The sequence below is a fragment of the Carcharhinus amblyrhynchos genome, chromosome 1, assembly GCF_965287045.1.
Source record: "Carcharhinus amblyrhynchos chromosome 1, sCarAmb.v2.hapA, whole genome shotgun sequence".
Taxonomy (NCBI): domain Eukaryota; kingdom Metazoa; phylum Chordata; class Chondrichthyes; order Carcharhiniformes; family Carcharhinidae; genus Carcharhinus; species Carcharhinus amblyrhynchos.
Genome location: NC_137324.1, coordinates 122,666,696 through 122,684,158, shown reverse-complemented (window position 1 = coordinate 122,684,158; position 17,463 = coordinate 122,666,696). Strand labels below are relative to the sequence as shown.

Genomic DNA, 17,463 nt, shown 5'->3' with positions numbered 1-17,463 from the left:
GCCCCGATCCTCAGCAATGATAGAAAATGCATTAAACAAGAAAAATATGTGCAGTAGGTTCAGGCCACAGAACATAAAAATGTTCAAATCATAAGCAGATGAGTTTTAAGTCCTCCTAAAATTGAAGTTCAGTTACCTGAGCCACACCAAGTAACATACTGTGAGATAGCTGTGCTTCTGTAATGATGATCTCACTGAAATCTGCCACCTGCTGCATCGTGGTGTGGAGGTGCCAGCGTTGGACTGGGATAAGCACAGTAAGAAGTCTAACACCAGGTTAAAGTCCAAGATGTTTATTTGGTGGCACAAGGTTTTGGAGTGTTACTCCTCCTTCAGATGAATCACCTGAAGAAGGAGTAACACTCCGAAACCTTGTGCTACCAAATAAACCTGTTGCACTTTAACCTGGTGTTGTGAGACTTCTTACTGTACCTGCTGCATCCACAGAGGATCACATTGTCTGAGGCTATGAACTTTTATGCACCAAGTTGGAATAGGCAATAATTTCAAAATCTTGTGGTTTGCCATCCACTGTTGCATATTCAGAAAGCCCACTACATTTTCTTACCTCACTTGCCGGTTTCTCCTGAGAGAAATTGGCAAAAGAAGCATGATTTCAGGGTTCCCTATAGTGGAGGGTGCCATTAACTGATACTTGTCACTTTGTGGGTGCTGAATATCAATTTTGTCTTTCAGTGGAACCGAAAGGGATTCCACTCCCTCAATGTCCAAATGATGTGTGACGATATGCAGCAAATCACTTGAGTCAATATCCAATGTGTTGAAAGCAGTCATGATGCCTCCATTCTGTGGCAGCTAACTATGATGTGGGTATGCCGGCGTTGGACTGGCGTAAACACAGTAAAAAGTCTGACAACACCAGGTTTTAGTCCAACCGATTTATTTGATAATAGATTCACAAGCTTTCGGGGTTAGCCCCTTCGTCAGGTGACTGGAGAGTTCTGGCCTCAGACAGAGCATATGAAGCACAGACAGTTTAGAGATTAATGATTAGAATGCGAATCTTTACACTTAACCTGCTGTTCAAGACCTGAAGTGGCTGACAATGTGAGTGGAAGGAGCACTGATCACAGGTTAAAGAGATGTGTATTGTCTCCAGACAGTACAGTAAGTGAGGTTTTGCAAAGCCAGGCAAGTCACGGGGGTTACAGATAGTGCGACATGAACCCAAGATCCCTGTTGAGACCGTCCTCATGTGTGCGGAACTTGGCTATCAGTCTCTGTTCAGCGACTCTGCGCTGTCGTGTGTCGTGAAGGCCGCCTTGGAGAATGCTTACCCGAAGGTCAGAGGCGGAATGCCCGTGACCACTGAAGTGTTCGCCAACAGGAAGGGAACAGTCTTGCCTGGTGATTGTCGAGCGATGTTCATTCATCCGTTGTCGTAGCGTCTGCATGGTCTCCCCAATGTACCATGCTTCGGGACATCCTTTCTTGCAACGTCTCAGGTAGACAATGTTGGCCGAGTTGCAAGAGTATTTACCATATACCTGGTGGATGGTGTTCTCACGTGTGATGATGGTATTCATGTCGATGATCCGGCATGTCTTGCAGAGGTTGCTGTGGCAGGGTTGTGTGGTATTGTGGTCACTGTTCTCCTGAAGGCTGGGTAGTTTGCTGCAAACAATGGTCTGTTTGAGGTTGTGTGGTTGTCTGAAGGCAAGAAGTGGGGGTGTGGGGATAGCCCTGGCGGGATGTTCGTCTTCATCAATGACATGTTGAAGACTCCGGAGAAGATGTCGTAGCTTCTCTGCTCCGGGGAAGTACTGGACGATGCAGGGTACTCTGTCCACTGTGTCCCGTGTTTGCCTTCTGAGGAGATCGGTGCGGTTTTTCACTGTGGCGCATCGGAACTGTCGATCTATGAGTCGAGCACCATATCCTGTTCTTATGAGGGCATCTTTCAGGGTCTGGAGGTGTCTGTCACGATCCTCCTCATCTGAGCAAATCCTGTGCATACGGAGGGCTTGTCCATAGGGAATGGCTTCTTTAACATGTTTAGGGTGGAAACTGGAGAAGTGGAGCATTGTGAGATTGTCTATGGGCTTGCGGTACAGTGAGGTGCTGAGGTGACCGTCCTTATTCTTGGACACACGCATCTCCATTAAGGACGGTCACCTCAGCACCTCACTGTACCGCAAGCCCATAGACAATCTCACAATGCTCCACTTCTCCAGTTTCCACCCTAAACATGTTAAAGAAGCCATTCCCTATGGACAAGCCCTCCGTATGCACAGGATTTGCTCAGATGAGGAGGATCGTGACAGACACCTCCAGACCCTGAAAGATGCCCTCATAAGAACAGGATATGGTGCTCGACTCATAGATCGACAGTTCCGATGCGCCACAGTGAAAAACCGCACCGATCTCCTCAGAAGGCAAACACGGGGCACAGTGGACAATGTACCCTTTGTCGTCCAGTACTTCCCCGGAGTGGAGAAGCTACGACATCTTCTCCGGAGTCTTCAACAAATGATTGATGAAGACGAACATCTCGCCAGGGCTATCCCCACACCCCCACTTCTTGCCTTCAGACAACCACACAACCTCAAACAGACCATTGTTCGCAGCAACTACCCAGCCTTCAGGAGAATAGTGACCACAATACCACACAACCCTGCCACAGCAACCTCTGCAAGACATGCCGGATCATCACATGGATACCATCATCACACGTGAGAATACCATCCACCAGGTACATGGTAAATACTCTTGCAACTCGGCCAACATTGTCTACCTGATACGTTACAAGAAAGGATGTCCCAAAGCATGGTACATTGGGGAGACCATGCAGACGCTACGACAACGGATGAATGAACATCGCTCGACAATCACCAAGCAAGACTGTTCCCTTCCTGTTGGCGAACACTTCAGTGGTCACGGGCATTCCGCCTCTGACCTTCGGGTAAGCATTCTCCAAGGCGGCCTTCACGACACACGACAGTGCAGAGTCGCTGAACAGAGACTGATAGCCAAGTTCCGCACACATGAGGACGGTCTCAACAGGGATCTTGGGTTCATGTCGCACTATCTGTAACCCCTGTGACTTGCCTGGCTTTGCAAAACCTCACTTACTGTACTGTCTGGAGACAATACACATCTCTTTAACCTGTGATCAGTGCTCCTTCCACTCACATTGTCAGCCACTTCAGGTCTTGAACAGCAGGTTAAGTGTAAAGATTCGCATTCTAATCATTAATCTCTAAACTGTCTGTGCTTTATATGCTCTGTCTGAGGCCAGAACTCTCCAGTCACCTGACGAAGGGGCTAACCCCGAAAGCTTGAGAGTCTATTATCAAATAAATCGGTTGGACTAAACCTGGTGTTGTCAGACTTTTTACTGCAGCTAACTATGGCAGCTACATCTGAGCCACCAGAGCAAACCAAAAGATGGCTACTCGGCAACAAGGGCTAGCAACTGCCAATATGACTGATGACTCTTGTATGCAACTTGCATTCAACAAAATCCAGGATGCCAGTTGAAATATGACAGAACAGACAATTGGTTTACTAAAACAATGCTTCCAGTGCTTGAAATGCTGTAGAGGAGCTTTCCACTACCTGGGAGAGTTAGTGTCAAGATTTGTGGTGGTTTGCTGCATGCTGAACTACTTTGTTATCATAAGGAGCAGTCTTTGTTTATAGATGCAAGGTAAGTCCCTCAAGAGGAAGAGAATGAGAAGGAGATTGCAGAGAGGAGACAACCTAGAAATTGCTTTTCTGACCAGGGCAGACTGTTCAAAAAGAGCCCTGTTCAGTGTGACACCAGTGTCCCATTCACCAATACCCTCCCTCTGTTATTGGTCTTCTCAGCGTTTACTTGGCCTCAATGCAAAAATAAAAGCCAGCACAAAATAAACATTCCAAACAAAATTTATAAATGAAATTATTCATAATGCACAAAAACTTCAGCTAATCTCTCTTGTGCATTCCCTTAGTACCCACCTTCTATTTGCCTTTCCTTGTCTTAGTGCGCCTAGTTCTATTCCTGTGGCTGCAGCTTGGCTGGATGATCATTGATTTTTCAATCGAAGATGGCTTTTGAGAATGAACTCGTGCAGTTCTAAACCTAGAAGGCCTGATTGAGGATTGCACCATGGACTACCAATTATTTCCTACTAGTCTAATTATGTTCCAGCTTGAACTGCAAGAGAGAGGGAAGTGCATCAATGACTGTTATGCATTTTCATCCAGACCGATAGTGGAAGCTGTTTTTGGTCATGTGAATGGGAGACTTGGCTATCATGATTGAATAACTGCCAGTGTGCAAGCAGTAAGATTCAGGCATGGGGATTGCAACATCACTAAGTGTATGAAGGTGTCATGGCCCAACTTGTCCATGCTGCCCTTTTTTTTTCAAACCCCTAAGCTAATCCCAATTGCCCACATTTGGCCCATATCCCTCCAAACCCATCGTACCTATGTAACTATCTAAATGCTCTTTAAAAGATAAAATTGTACCGCCTCTAATACTACCTCTGGCAGTTTGTTCCAGACACTCACCACCCTCACTGTGAAAGAAAATTGCCTGTTTGCACACTTTTTGTATCTCTCCCCTCTCACCTTAAACCTATGCCCTTTAGTTTTAGACTCCCCTACCTTTGGGAAAAGATATTGACTATCTACCTTGTCTATGCCCTTCATTATTTTATAGACCTCCATAAGATCACCCCTCAGCCTCCTACGTTCCAGAGAAAAAAGTCCCAGTCTATTTAGCCTTTCCTTATAACTCAATCCATCAAGTCTCAGTAGCATTCTAGTAAATCTTTTCTGCTGTCTTTCTAGTTTAATAATATTCTTTCTATAAAAGGGTGACTAGAATTGGCCTTACCAATGTCTTGTACAACTTCAACAAGACATCCCAACTCCTGTATTCATTGTTCTGACCAATGAAGCCAAGAATGTCGAATGCCTTCTTCACCACTCTATCCACCTGAGACTCCATTTTCAAGAAGCTATGAACATGTACGCCTAGATCTCTTTGTTCCGTAACTCCCCAACGCCCTACCATTAACTGAGTAAGTCCTGCCCTGGTTCAAACTACCAAAATGCATCACCTCACATTTCTCTAACTCAAACGCCATCTGCTATTCGTCAGCCCACTGGTCCAATTGATCACGATCCCGTTGCAATTGGAGATAATTTTCTTCACTGTCCACTTGCAAACTTACTAACCATGCCTGCTGTACTCTCATCCAAATCGTTAATATAAATGACAAATAACAGTTGGCCCAGCACTGATCCCTGAGGTACGCCACTAGTCACAGGCCTCCAGTTTGAAAAACAACTCTCTACAACTACCCTCTGGTTTCTGTCAAGAAGCCAATTTTGTATCCATTTAGATACCTCACCCTGGATTCCAAGAGGCTTAACTTTATGCAACAACATACCATGTGGTACCTTGCCAAAGGCCGTGCTGAAGTCCACGTAGGCAACATCAACTGCACTACCCTACCTTCTTGCTTCTAACAGTCAGGTAAATGGTTTGGAGTGGCAAATCATGGAAAGGGCGATCTTTGCAGTCACTTTGTTTCAAAAAATTCAATTAAATTTGTGAGACATGATTTCCCACTCACAAAGTCATGCTGACTGTCCCTAATCAGTCCTTGCGTTTCTAAATGCCTGTAGATCCTGTCTCTCAAAATACCTTCCAACAATTTACCCACCACAGATGTGAGGCTCACTGGCCTACAGTTCCCAGGCTTTTCCCTGTAGGTCTTTTTAAACAAAGGCACAACATTTGCCATTCTCCAATCTTCAGGCATCTCACCTGTGACTATCGATGATTCAAAAATCTCGGCTCGAGAACCCACAATTTCCACCCTAGCCTCCCACAGGATACACCTCATCAGGTCCCACAGATTTTTCTACCTTGATGCGCTTTAAGACTTCCTGAAACACTTTAAGTGTGGTAGAGCATATAAATGCCAAGGATGTTTCCTGATTGGTAGAGATTATTGGTAGGTAAATTATGGAGGTGTGGTGAATTAATTGAACAGTGGCTGAGGTTAGTTGTCCATTTGAAAGGACATGGCATTTGAAGGTTCATTCATGGATCTTGACCACTCAAGTGAAGTAATTGAATTTCTTGCAGCACTGAATTTGACTCCTGGCATTGACCTACACAACTGTCTGCTTCCCTATCTTCTTTCCATCTCCCCCCACTTAGTCCAACAGCGTCATGTCTGAAAAACTTGGCATCCCTGCTGTCCCCAGTTGTGCGCTTTTATTCAATATTTTCCAAGTCAGATTAATTTACTGTATTACTGCCAGCACCTGCTCTATTCACAATATACTCCTCCACTACCAATCCCTGCAACTTCAAGTAATGCAGGCTATTTCGAAGAGTGCAAGCTAGCTTAAAGTGATGCTAGCCATATAGGTTATTGGTCCCCATGCCGAAGCACCAGCCAATCAATGGTGTGGTTTAGTGCCAGTTGAACATTGAAATCAATTAAAACAGCAGCCCGTATAAAGTTGCCATATTGCCTGCAGTGCATTGAATGGGCACAAGTTAATCACACATCATGATGTTTATATACATTTTTGGGGCTATCAAATTAAACCTGCAGAACATCTAATTGTCTCCACAAAGCTGTGATTAGATACAAGCAAGAATAGACAGAAAGCTAGGAGAGTCAACTAAATATATGGTTAAACAGAAACTTTTTATGGTGGGAGAAGGTTTAGGAAGAAAATTCCATTGCAATGCCATGATGTCTGAAAACTCAGTCTTCAATGGAAAATACTGCTAACTAATGCATTTCTGCTTGTCTTTCAGTTGCTTTGGCCGCGTATAAATGGTTGGTTTGCTACCTGTTGCGTGAGAGCCTCATGAAGTTGGATGATGAGAAGAATTCAGGCAAATCGGATTTTGAGTGCAGAAACAACAGTCAGGTAAATGGTTTGGAGTGGCAAATCATGGAAGGGGCGTTCTTTGCAGATCTTTGTTCCCCAATCATTTACCTGTTTACTAATTATTTGATCAAAAGAACGTTTTGGCGACGTGGGAGGACATCTGCTACAAATGGGCTTGTGTTGTGAATGCACTGGGAAGATGAAGTGCAGAAATGATACCCACATTTTCGCATTAGGGAGTAAACAGATGTTATTACACCAACTTGTAAACAAGAATTACTAGACATATTTGAACATTTAATATAATTACATTACGTTTGGAGCTCTTAATAACACACAAAAATTATGGGCACCTGAGCTCCTTAGGGTATTTTTGATTTATCCCAGGTGAGGCTATCATAAACAGTAAAGAAGACACACTTTCCCTCTCTTGAAGGAGTCCCTGGTGTGTGATTTATAGGCCCCAGTGGGTTCTGAGGCCTGGCGAGGAGGAGCATAATCTTGCATGGAATGGGTTCCCTCTGGACTGGAAGCTTGCCCTCGCACTAATTAACACACCTAAGTCTTTAAGTGTCCATTCAAATTTTAGCTAGTGGATGATAGATCAATGGTAAGGATTCTAAAATTGAACAAAGTTTGATCCTGGACAGGAATGGGGTTGGGAGGAGGGGATGCCTTCATCAGATGTCGCATTCTAACTGTGGACACTCTCCCCTAAGGACCCAATGACCACTGGACTCCCCTTTCTCTCACTACCCTGCCCCCCTCACCCATTGATGTATCTCCTGAGACCCAAGTCTCCCCAATTGTGATCCCCCAGGCTTTCCCTGTCAAGATTAGTCCATCTTCAGTGCAGAATCACAGAATTGTTACAGCACAGGAAGAGGCTATTGACTTAATTGTGTCTGTGCCTCCTCTATGATGGAGCACTTATGTGGTGCCATTCCCCCACCTTCTCTCTGTAGTCCAGCACATTCTTTTTCAGATAATAATGTCTCAAGGACCCTGCCTCTGCCACACATTCAATAGGCCTGAGATGTTTTGAAGTTGGGGTGTTGCATTATCTGAAGTAAAGATCTTGAGGTTATTGAGTTGTTTCTGCAACTACAATGACTTCCACTGTCAAATTACTAGTGGTTCCGTAAAAGATAAGCATTGTGTGTGGAATCAGCGTTTACAGGAAGGAGAAAAGATTCCTTGCTTCTATTCTGCAAACTGGCACCTTTAGCTGCCTAGTTGCATTTATATCAGATCAGGGAGGCAATGGCCTCCCTATGGGGAATCATAGAACCCCTATAGTATAGAAGGAGGCCATTCAGCCCATCGAGTCTGCACCGACAATAATGCCACCCTATCCCCGTAACCCCACGTATTTACCCTGCTAATCCCCCCAAAACTAGGGTCAATTTAGCATAGCCAACCAACCTAACCCACACGTCTTTTCCCTGTGCGAGGAAATTGGAGCACCCGAAGGAAACCCACACAGACACGTGAAGAACGTCTAAGCACTGGGTCCAGGATGTCTCTGAACAGGCAGAAAGCATTCTGAAGGGAGGGGGTGAACAGACAGAGGTCATGGTACATATTGGTAACGACGTAGGTAAGAACAGTGATGAGGACCTGCAGCAGCAGTTTAGGAAGTTAGATAGAAAGTTAAAAAGCAGGCCCACTAGAGTTGTAATCTCAGGATTGCTCCCTGTGCCATATGCCAGTGGGGCTAGAAACAGGAAGATAGTACAGCTCAACATGTGGCTAAACAGCTGGTGTAGGATGGAGGGTTTCACATATTTGGACCATTGGGATCTCTTCCCGGGCAGGTGGGACCTGTACCAGAAGGACGGATTGCATCTAAACTGGAAGGGCATAAATATTCTGGCCAGGAGGTTTGCTAGTGTCACCTGGTTTTGGGGAATGCGCCAGGCCAGGTGGCTGATGTTTCAGTGGTGGAGCACTTTGGGAACAGTAACCACAATTCAGTAAGTTTGAAAGTACTGATGGATATTTTGGCAGGAGGGAGGAACCAAATCAAAGATGATTTGACTGAAAGGGAACCAGAGAGTAGGGCCAGTAAGACTCAGAGGCAGAGCAGGCCGGGTGTAGTTCCTAATCAAAGAGGGTCTGGTGGACTGAAGTGGGGGTGTAAAAGGGGTGGGGGAGTTGCATTACTGGTGAAAGAGAATATCACAGTTGTACTGCGGGAGGACACCTCAGAGGGCTCAAACAACGCAGTAATATGTATAGAGCTCAGGAATAGGAAGGACGTAGTCACAATGTTGGGGATTTGCTGTAGACCGCCCAACTGCCAATGAGAGATAGATGAACAGATATATAGGCAGATTTTGACAAGGTGTAAAACAGGGTTGTTGTGGGAGATTTTAACTTCCCACTATATTGACTGGGGCTCACTTAGTGCTAGAGGAGTAGATGGGGCGGAGTTAGTAAGGAGCATCCAGGAGGGCTTCTTGAAATAGTATGTGGATAGTCTAATACAGAAGGGGCCATACTGGACCTAATATTGGCTAATGAACCAGACCAGGTGGTTGACGTTTCAGTAGGGGAGAAGTTCAGGAACAGTGACCACAATTCAGTAAGTTTTAAGGTACTGATGGATAAAGAAAAGTGTTGTCCTCAAGTTAAGGTGTTAAATTGGGGGAAGGCTATTTACAACAATATTAGACAGGAACTGAAAAATGTAGATTGGGGGCAGATGTTTGAGGGCAAATCAACATCTGGCATGTGGGAAGCTTTCAGATGTAAGTTGAAGTGGATTCAGGACCAAGGATGAAGGATAAGTATGGCAAGTTTTCGGAACCTTGGATAATGAGAGACATTGTGAGCCTAGTCAAAGAGAAAAAGGAAGCATTTGTCAAGGCTAGGAGGCTGGGAACACACAAAGCAATTGTGGAATACAAGGAAAGTAGAAAGAAACTTAAGGAGTAATGAGGGCTAAAAGGGGTCATGAAAAGTCATTGGTCAGCAGGATTAAGGAAAATCCCAAGGCTTTTTATAAATATATAAAGAGCAAAAGGTTAGCCAGGGAGATAGTTGGCCCACTCAAGGACAGGGGAGGAAATCTATATGTGAAACAAGAGGAAGTGGATGAGGTATTAAATGAGTACTTTGTATTAGTATTCACCAAAGAGAAGAAGGACTTGTTGGATGATGAGTCTGGGAAAAGATGTGCAGATAGTTTGAGTCATGCTGAGATCAAAAAAGAGAAGGTATTGGGGTTCTTAAGAATCATTAAGGTAGACAAGTCCCCAGGACCCAGAATACTTGAGAGAGGTGAGAAAGGAAATTGCTGAGGCCTTGAGAGAATTCTTTGTATCCTCACTAGCTACGTGGGAGGTCTGAGAGGGTGAGCCTTCTGTCAGTGGTAGGGAAATTATTGGAGAGGATTCTTCGAGATAGGATTTACTCCCACCTGGAAATACGTGGACGTATTAGCGAGAGGCAACGTGTTTTGTAAAGGGGAGGTCGTGTCTCACTAGATTGAGTCTTTCGAGGAAGTGACAAAGATGATTGATGAGATTCGATGTTGTCTACATGAACTTCAGTAAGGCCTTTGACAAGATCCCTCATGGTGCAGAAGGTGAAGTCACATGGGATCAGAGATAAGCTGACAAGGTGGATACATAACTGGCTCGGTCATGGAAGACAGGATAGCAGTGGAAGGGTGCGTTTCTGAATGGAGGACTGTGACAACTGGCTTCCCTCGGATCAGTGCTGGGGATCCCTTGTGTTTGTAATATATATATATAAATGATCTGGAGGAAAATGGAACTGGTTTGATTAGTAAGTTTGCAGATAACATAAAGGTTGGTGGATTTGCGGATAGCGATGGTGACCATCAGAGGATACAGCAGGACATAGATCGGTTGGTGTCTTGGGCGGAGAAATGGCAGATAGAGTTTATTCCAGACAAATGTGAGTTCATGCATTTTGGAAGGCCTAATACACATAGGAAATACACAGTAAATGGCAGAACCCTTAAGAGTATTGATAGGCAAAGGAATCTGGGTGTACAGGTACACAACGCAGGTGGAGAAGATAGTCAAGAAGGCATATGGCATTCTTGCCTTCATCTGCCGGAGCATTGAGTTTAAAAATTGCAAGTCATGTTGCAGCTTTATAGAACCTTAGGCCGCACTTGGAATATCATGTTCAATTCTGGTCGCTATACTATCAGAGAATGTGGAAGCTTTACAGAGAGTAAAGATTTATCAGCATGGAGGGCATTAGCTGTGAGGAGAGGTTAGAGAAACTTGGTTTGTTCCCACTGGAATGACGGAGGTTGAGGGGCGACCTGATAGAAGTCTACAAGATTATGAGAGGCATGGACAGAGTGGATAGTCAGCAGCTTTTTCCCAGGGTGGAAGAGTCAACTACTCGGGGGCATAGGTTTAAAGGAGATGTATGAGGCAACATTTTTTTACACAGAGAGTGAATGGTGCCTGGAACTCGCTGCCAGGAAAGATAGTGGAAGCAGAAACGATAATGACTTTTAATGGGCGTCTTGACAAATACATGAATTGGATGGGAATAGAGGGATATGGTCCCTAGAAGGGTAGGGGGTTTTAGTTCAGTTGGGCAGCATGGTTGGTGCAGGTTTGGAGGGCCGACAGGCCTGATCCTGTGCTGAAATTTCTTTGTTCTTTGTTCCGCACAGGCAGTGACCCAAGCTGGGAATTGAACCTGGATCCCTGGCACTGTGAGGCAACAGTGTTAACCATTGTGTCACAGTGCCACCCATTGTGCCACTGGTATTATCACTTGACTATTAATTCAGAAACTCAGCTAATGTTCTGGGGACCCGGGTTCAAATCCTACCACGGCAGATGGTGGAATTTGAATTCAATTTTAAAAGAAGTGTCTGGAATTAAAAATCTATCGATGACCATGAAATCATTGTCAATCGTTGGAAAAACCCATCTGGCTCACTAATGTCCTTTAGGGAAGGAAATCTGCTGTCCTTACCTGGACTGGTCCATAGGTGACTCCAGAGACACAGCAATGTGATTGACTCTCAACTGCCCTCCATGAGCAACTAGGCATGGGCAATAGTTGCTGGCCAGCCAGCAACGCCAACATCACAGAAATGAATTTAAAAAGTAGGTGTTTATAGATTCTTTGCTTTGTCTTTCCCTTGATGAAGCCTTTTTTCCGAAAGAATATCTCTGGATCAGCTTTTTTGCTGCATTTCAATGATTTTTACAGGTAAAGCAAGAAGGCTATTTTTATAATGTGATTGTACAACAATACCAAGTCATTTCCATGGAATTACTTTCCATGTAATTCCATTATAGTTATCCAAAGTCTCCTTACCCTATGCAGTGATTAAAAGAAGGAAGCTTGTTCATACCTTATAGTGGCTTATCGGTTAGTGTCAGTGTATTTGGAGGATGTGTCTTCACACATTTGGTGGCTGAGAGGAATTAGGAGTCAGATGCACAATAGGTACTAATGTTAGGTCATTGAACTGAAACATTGGCCTGAATTTTTCCAGCCATTTAGACACAGGCTGGGAGGACAGGAGTACTGGCAAAATGACAGGGGAAGATACTAATTTCATTCTGCTGCTGTGACATATTGTTAGCAATGGGAGGCTCAGTGGTGCGGTCCTCCACTAGGTGCTGTTAGATATTCGGCCATTCTGGGAAGGTTGGCAACTGGGTGCGCAGATAAGATAGGAGGGAAAGTCATAAGAGGTGGGATATGTTCATGTCTAGAGATGATATGGTATTGGGTGCATGTGAGGCAGTGAATTTTGAAACGAGGTGATGCATACAGGTTCGGGAGAGGCAAGATGATGTTGAGGGTACTTGTTTAAACAAGGATTTATTCATAGCTGTCAATCCAGTGATAAAGTGCTCAGGATGCAATACTGTTGCTTATTCAACTTGGCTATTAACTGTAATTTTTCAATAAAATGGAATGCAAGAATCTTAACCTGAAGCTGCAGAACAGGGAAAATTACAGTAAAGTGACATAGTTCAAATCATAAAAATAAATTAAAATTCAAATCAGTTTCAGTTTTTCTGAATGTGTCCATACCTAATGAATATATATTTGGTAGTATAAAAGCTGCGATTAAACTCCAATATTAAAATAAGGATTATTTTTAATAATTTCATATTAATTTATATCTTTGTACTTCACCAAAAGTTGGATGGACATATAACTTTAAATTGCATGACCATTGTGATGCTATGTAAGCAATCTTCAGAGATCTAAGGCAACAGCTGAATTCACTCATTCTTTTACTTCTGATCTCATAAGGAAAACATTTTCTGAGGAGGATTTCAACTGATGTTTCATTCTATTGAAAATGGCAAAAAAGTGTGTGTTGTGTTGCATAGCAGCAGATATCACAGTAAAAACAGACGTTAAATCCATAGGAAAGCCTGCTTTCGGCACACACTGAACTTACACTAAAGAAACATATGTTTGCTATTCACATTTTTTTTTGTGCGGTGATTTAAATATGTAATCAGTAATCCCATGTTTGGATTTTTAATTCAATCAGAATCACTGGTTTGATTTACATTGTAAATCTTAACATTAATAATTTTATCTTTATTGGAAAGTGATCATTTCACTTTTGATATACAACAATACAACCACCAGGATGTTGGGCCTGAGACTTAACAAAAGTTGTTTTTGTACTTCTTTTGCCAAAAATAAAGCCACATGGCTAATTGAATACAGATGAAGATGACAAACTCAATTGAGATTAAATGATTTAAGGAATGCATAAAGAATATGGGTCAAAAGTAAATTATTCACAACGTATCTATAAATCTGTGCAATACAAAATCTGGAATACATTATGAGTGACTAAAATATTTCAAAACAACAATATTTCTTACATTGATTGAAACATTAGTATTTTGTCATCCGTCACCATCCAGGACAAAGCTTTTCTGTTTGATTGCTGCCCATTCCACTGTCTTAAACATTCACCTCTTAAACTATGAGGCACTATGGCTGCATCAGTAATATCTACAAGATACACTACAGCAACTCTCAATGGCTTGTTCGATAACACCTCACGTAGTGATGATTTCTGCCATCTAGAAGGACATGGATAATAAGTGCACGTCAAACCATCCCCTTCAAGAATTCCTTCAAACCATACCCGATTCTCATTGTCATCTAATAAAATGTGGGTGCATCTTCACCACATGGATATTCAATGAGGCTCACCAGCATGCATTCAAGGACAATTAGAGATAAGCAATAGATATTAACCTTGCTAAAGACACCTGAGAATGAATTCAAAAAAATGAAATAAATCAGAAATAAATTTACAGTTTAATTTTTTCATAACATAGCTGTTAAAGAACATGCACATTTTGTGTATGAAGATGAAATGCATCATGCAGTGAATGCTCATTACACAATACACATCCCTATCTTTTCCATGTTGCCCTGCAACCTTTCATTTTCAGAATGGTCCCATTTATTTTTAAAGCCTTAATTGATCCTGCCTCAGCTAGATTCTCACCACATTCAGATTCTATTCACCTGCTGCCTAAACAATCTTTTCCACGTGTCACCACTGTTTGTTTTGCCAATTACTGTAAATTTCTGCCCTCTGGTTCGCCATTCTCCCACCAGTGGAACCAGTTTTTCCCTATCTATTCTGTCCAGACTCCTCATGATATTAAATACCGGCATCAGATCACCTCGCAGTTTTCCCTAAGGATATCAATTCCAACTTCTCTAATCTTTCTCCATAACTGATGTTCTTTGTCCCTGAAACCATTCTCATATACCCTTTCTGTACTTCCTCTATTGTTTTCAATTCCTTACTAAATTGTGGTGCCCAATGCTGAACCAGTGATTTATACAGGTTTAATACAGCCTGCTTCCTTTTGTGTTCTGTGCCCCTATTAATAAGCCTGAGGACTTTGTATCAGCAGACTAAGCTTGCATGATTTCAGTCTGAGCTTCCACCCCAGCACCTAGATTTTCTATGTCTCCTGTTTGTGTTGCAGTGGAAGTTGCTGCGTCATGATTTAGTCCTCAAGTGAAGTGAAGAAAGGATTGATTCCAAGCTCACTTCAAAGCCCTGTGCCAAATTGTTGTTTGACTCCTCAGTGCTCCTTAATCTAACTACAGGTTTGCTGTCAGACTTGCCAATGCTCCATACAGTTAATTGTGCACACCCATATGCCTTCTTCAGTTGGCTGTCCCATTGAAGTCCTCACCTGAGTCCTTTGCAACATTACTCATGTAGGACCTCAGTCTCCATGAGCTGGCCCTTGTATGACTCTGTCAGAATGCAGTTGTGTCCAGTGTCTTACCGTGTGCAGACCTCACATGTATCTATCTATCCTTTGAAGATTGACTATTGTCAACATCTGAACAGATGACTACTAGTATTAGAGGGGATTATGGTGCTTCTTAATGGAAAATCCTGATAATACTCAGAAGATCTAAGAACACGAGTGGGGATGGGAAAATAATTAACTTTTCAGAAGGTCTGATGAAGGATCATTGACTTGAAATGTTAACTGTTTCTGTCCGCTTTGATGTGGACAATTGAGATACTAATTTCCTTGCACTAGGCTAATGCACCAGAATTATGTTGACATTTAAGGAGTGTAATCATAGAACTGAGTTAGACCATTCAGAGAAGAAGTGCTGGTGGAAATCTGCACTTTCCCTGCCCCTAAAAGAGTTGAAGCTATGCCAATTAAAAATGTCAAAATTGATCAATATTTGTTAGGCATGGGTATGGAGTTAAGGTACGGTTCAGCCATGTTCTAATTCAGGGTTTCCTAAACTCTTTGAGCTGCGGAACCCCCAGACTGGAATTTTCCAGTTGTTCTTACAGGTGGGATCTGCAAATCTAGCTGATAGTGCACCCCCACCACAGGTTTCCCAATAGCAAGGGCTGCTTTCAAAGGGAAGCCCTGTTGGCAACAGCAGGACCAGAAGATCCCACCATTAGCCTCCACTGCCGAGAAAAATACAGCAGTTGTGTGGAAAATCCCACTGCTAGTGACCTTCCAAATGTATCACGGAACCCCAAGCATTCTTATAATGACAATGCCCTTTTTTGCCACAGAATAGGTGCAAACGTAAAAATCAACTGTAAACAAGCCCTTTCCAGGGATGTCTATGTATATAGTAGGAATTCGGAAGCGGAGCATTGTCACAAATAGACAGCTAACATGGCCCTCTCACATTAAGCCCTGGCTGCTACCTTCCCATGGTCCCTTAACATTAACACTGGAAGTAATACCCAGATAAGGGGTGGGTAACCAAAAAGGTTTCCTGATTTTAAAAAATGTAAGTCTTTGTCATTTTAAATGGGAAGAGTAATGATGGAAAGCTGATACTCACATCGGACACAGGCATCTCTCCTTCCCTCACGCACAGATATAACTTCCCCTCTATTTCTTTCTCTCACACTCTCTCTCTCTCAACATATACACATATCTCCCTCTCACACATCTCCCTCTCATTCACTCATGCGTACACACACGTACGTCTCCCTCTCACACACAAGTATGTCTCCTTCTCCGTCATGTGTATATACACACACACATACACTTCGCTTCTCACATACATACATGTCCTCCCACTCACACAACACCCTCTTCCTTTCTCATGCACTTGTAGTCCTACACCACCTCCTGCCCCCGAGACCCTCTATGCTCCACCCGCTCCAACCTCAAGGCCTGCTGCTTTTTCCCCCAGTGAGGCCCACTCTGTGCCTCCCCACATTTCCTGAGAAGCCAGTCTCTGATTGAACAAGCAGTGCAGCAGCATTTTTCAAATATGCCTGCCTTGCCACAGACCACATGGGAGACTTCCATGGACCCCAGTTCGGGAACCTCTGCTCTAACTTACTGGAGGTACTGACTTGAAGAGGTACACTTATTACTTGTGGCCCCATCAAGTGTGGCACAAACAAATTGAGAACTACTCCATTCTTTGAGAGGTACCACAAACTCTGATTATGTACTGTGGATAATCACCACCCTTCTGTAGACATTGATTGAGTATTCTTAACCTCGATAAAACACTGAGAAAAAGATTATATGTTGTCCTGGCCAAGACTGTCTCAGTGGAATATATAGGATATCCCTAATATTGTAGTCAGTGTTTCCTCTTTTAAAATAATGTGGGCATTATGGAATGAAGCCATTGCAGCCGTTTCCTGGATAGCAGTCAGCAGTATGCATGATCATGGGGCAGTTTTCCTCCCAGTTGTACCTAAATGTTTGGCAGGCAGCTGATACTGGATTCAGGATTAACTTATATTAAACAACTTGCTAGACTTTTAAAACTAATGTCCACTTTTAATCAGCATTTTATATGGGCATAACTAATCATTAATGTGGTTGTAATAATGGAATAGTATTTGTTACAAAAAAGAAAATGCTGGAAAATCTCAGCAGGTCTGTCAGCATCTGTGGGGAGAGAATAAAGCCAGCGTTTTGAGTCTAGATGACCTTCATCATTGTGTTTGTTTGTCGGAATAATTAAAGTAGCATAGAGTTTGCAGGACGTTCAATACCACCAAGAGCCACTCTAAAGAAGCGATTATCCGTTTGGTATAATGTTGAAGGG

At 43.1% G+C, this 17,463-nt stretch overlaps 1 protein-coding gene across 3 annotated transcripts in view; it reads left to right on the top strand.

Annotated features, from left to right (window-relative positions):
- The window catches only part of acox3 (acyl-CoA oxidase 3, pristanoyl), a 171,084-nt gene that overhangs the window by 128,125 nt on the left and 25,496 nt on the right, over window positions 1–17,463 (top strand). For all 3 annotated transcript variants that reach the window (XM_080191896.1, XM_080191877.1, XM_080191887.1), the window contains exon 14: window positions 6,800–6,915. In XM_080191896.1, coding sequence (XP_080048022.1) covers window positions 6,800–6,915 — 116 coding nt within the window. The remainder of the gene's footprint in view (window positions 1–6,799; window positions 6,916–17,463) is intronic.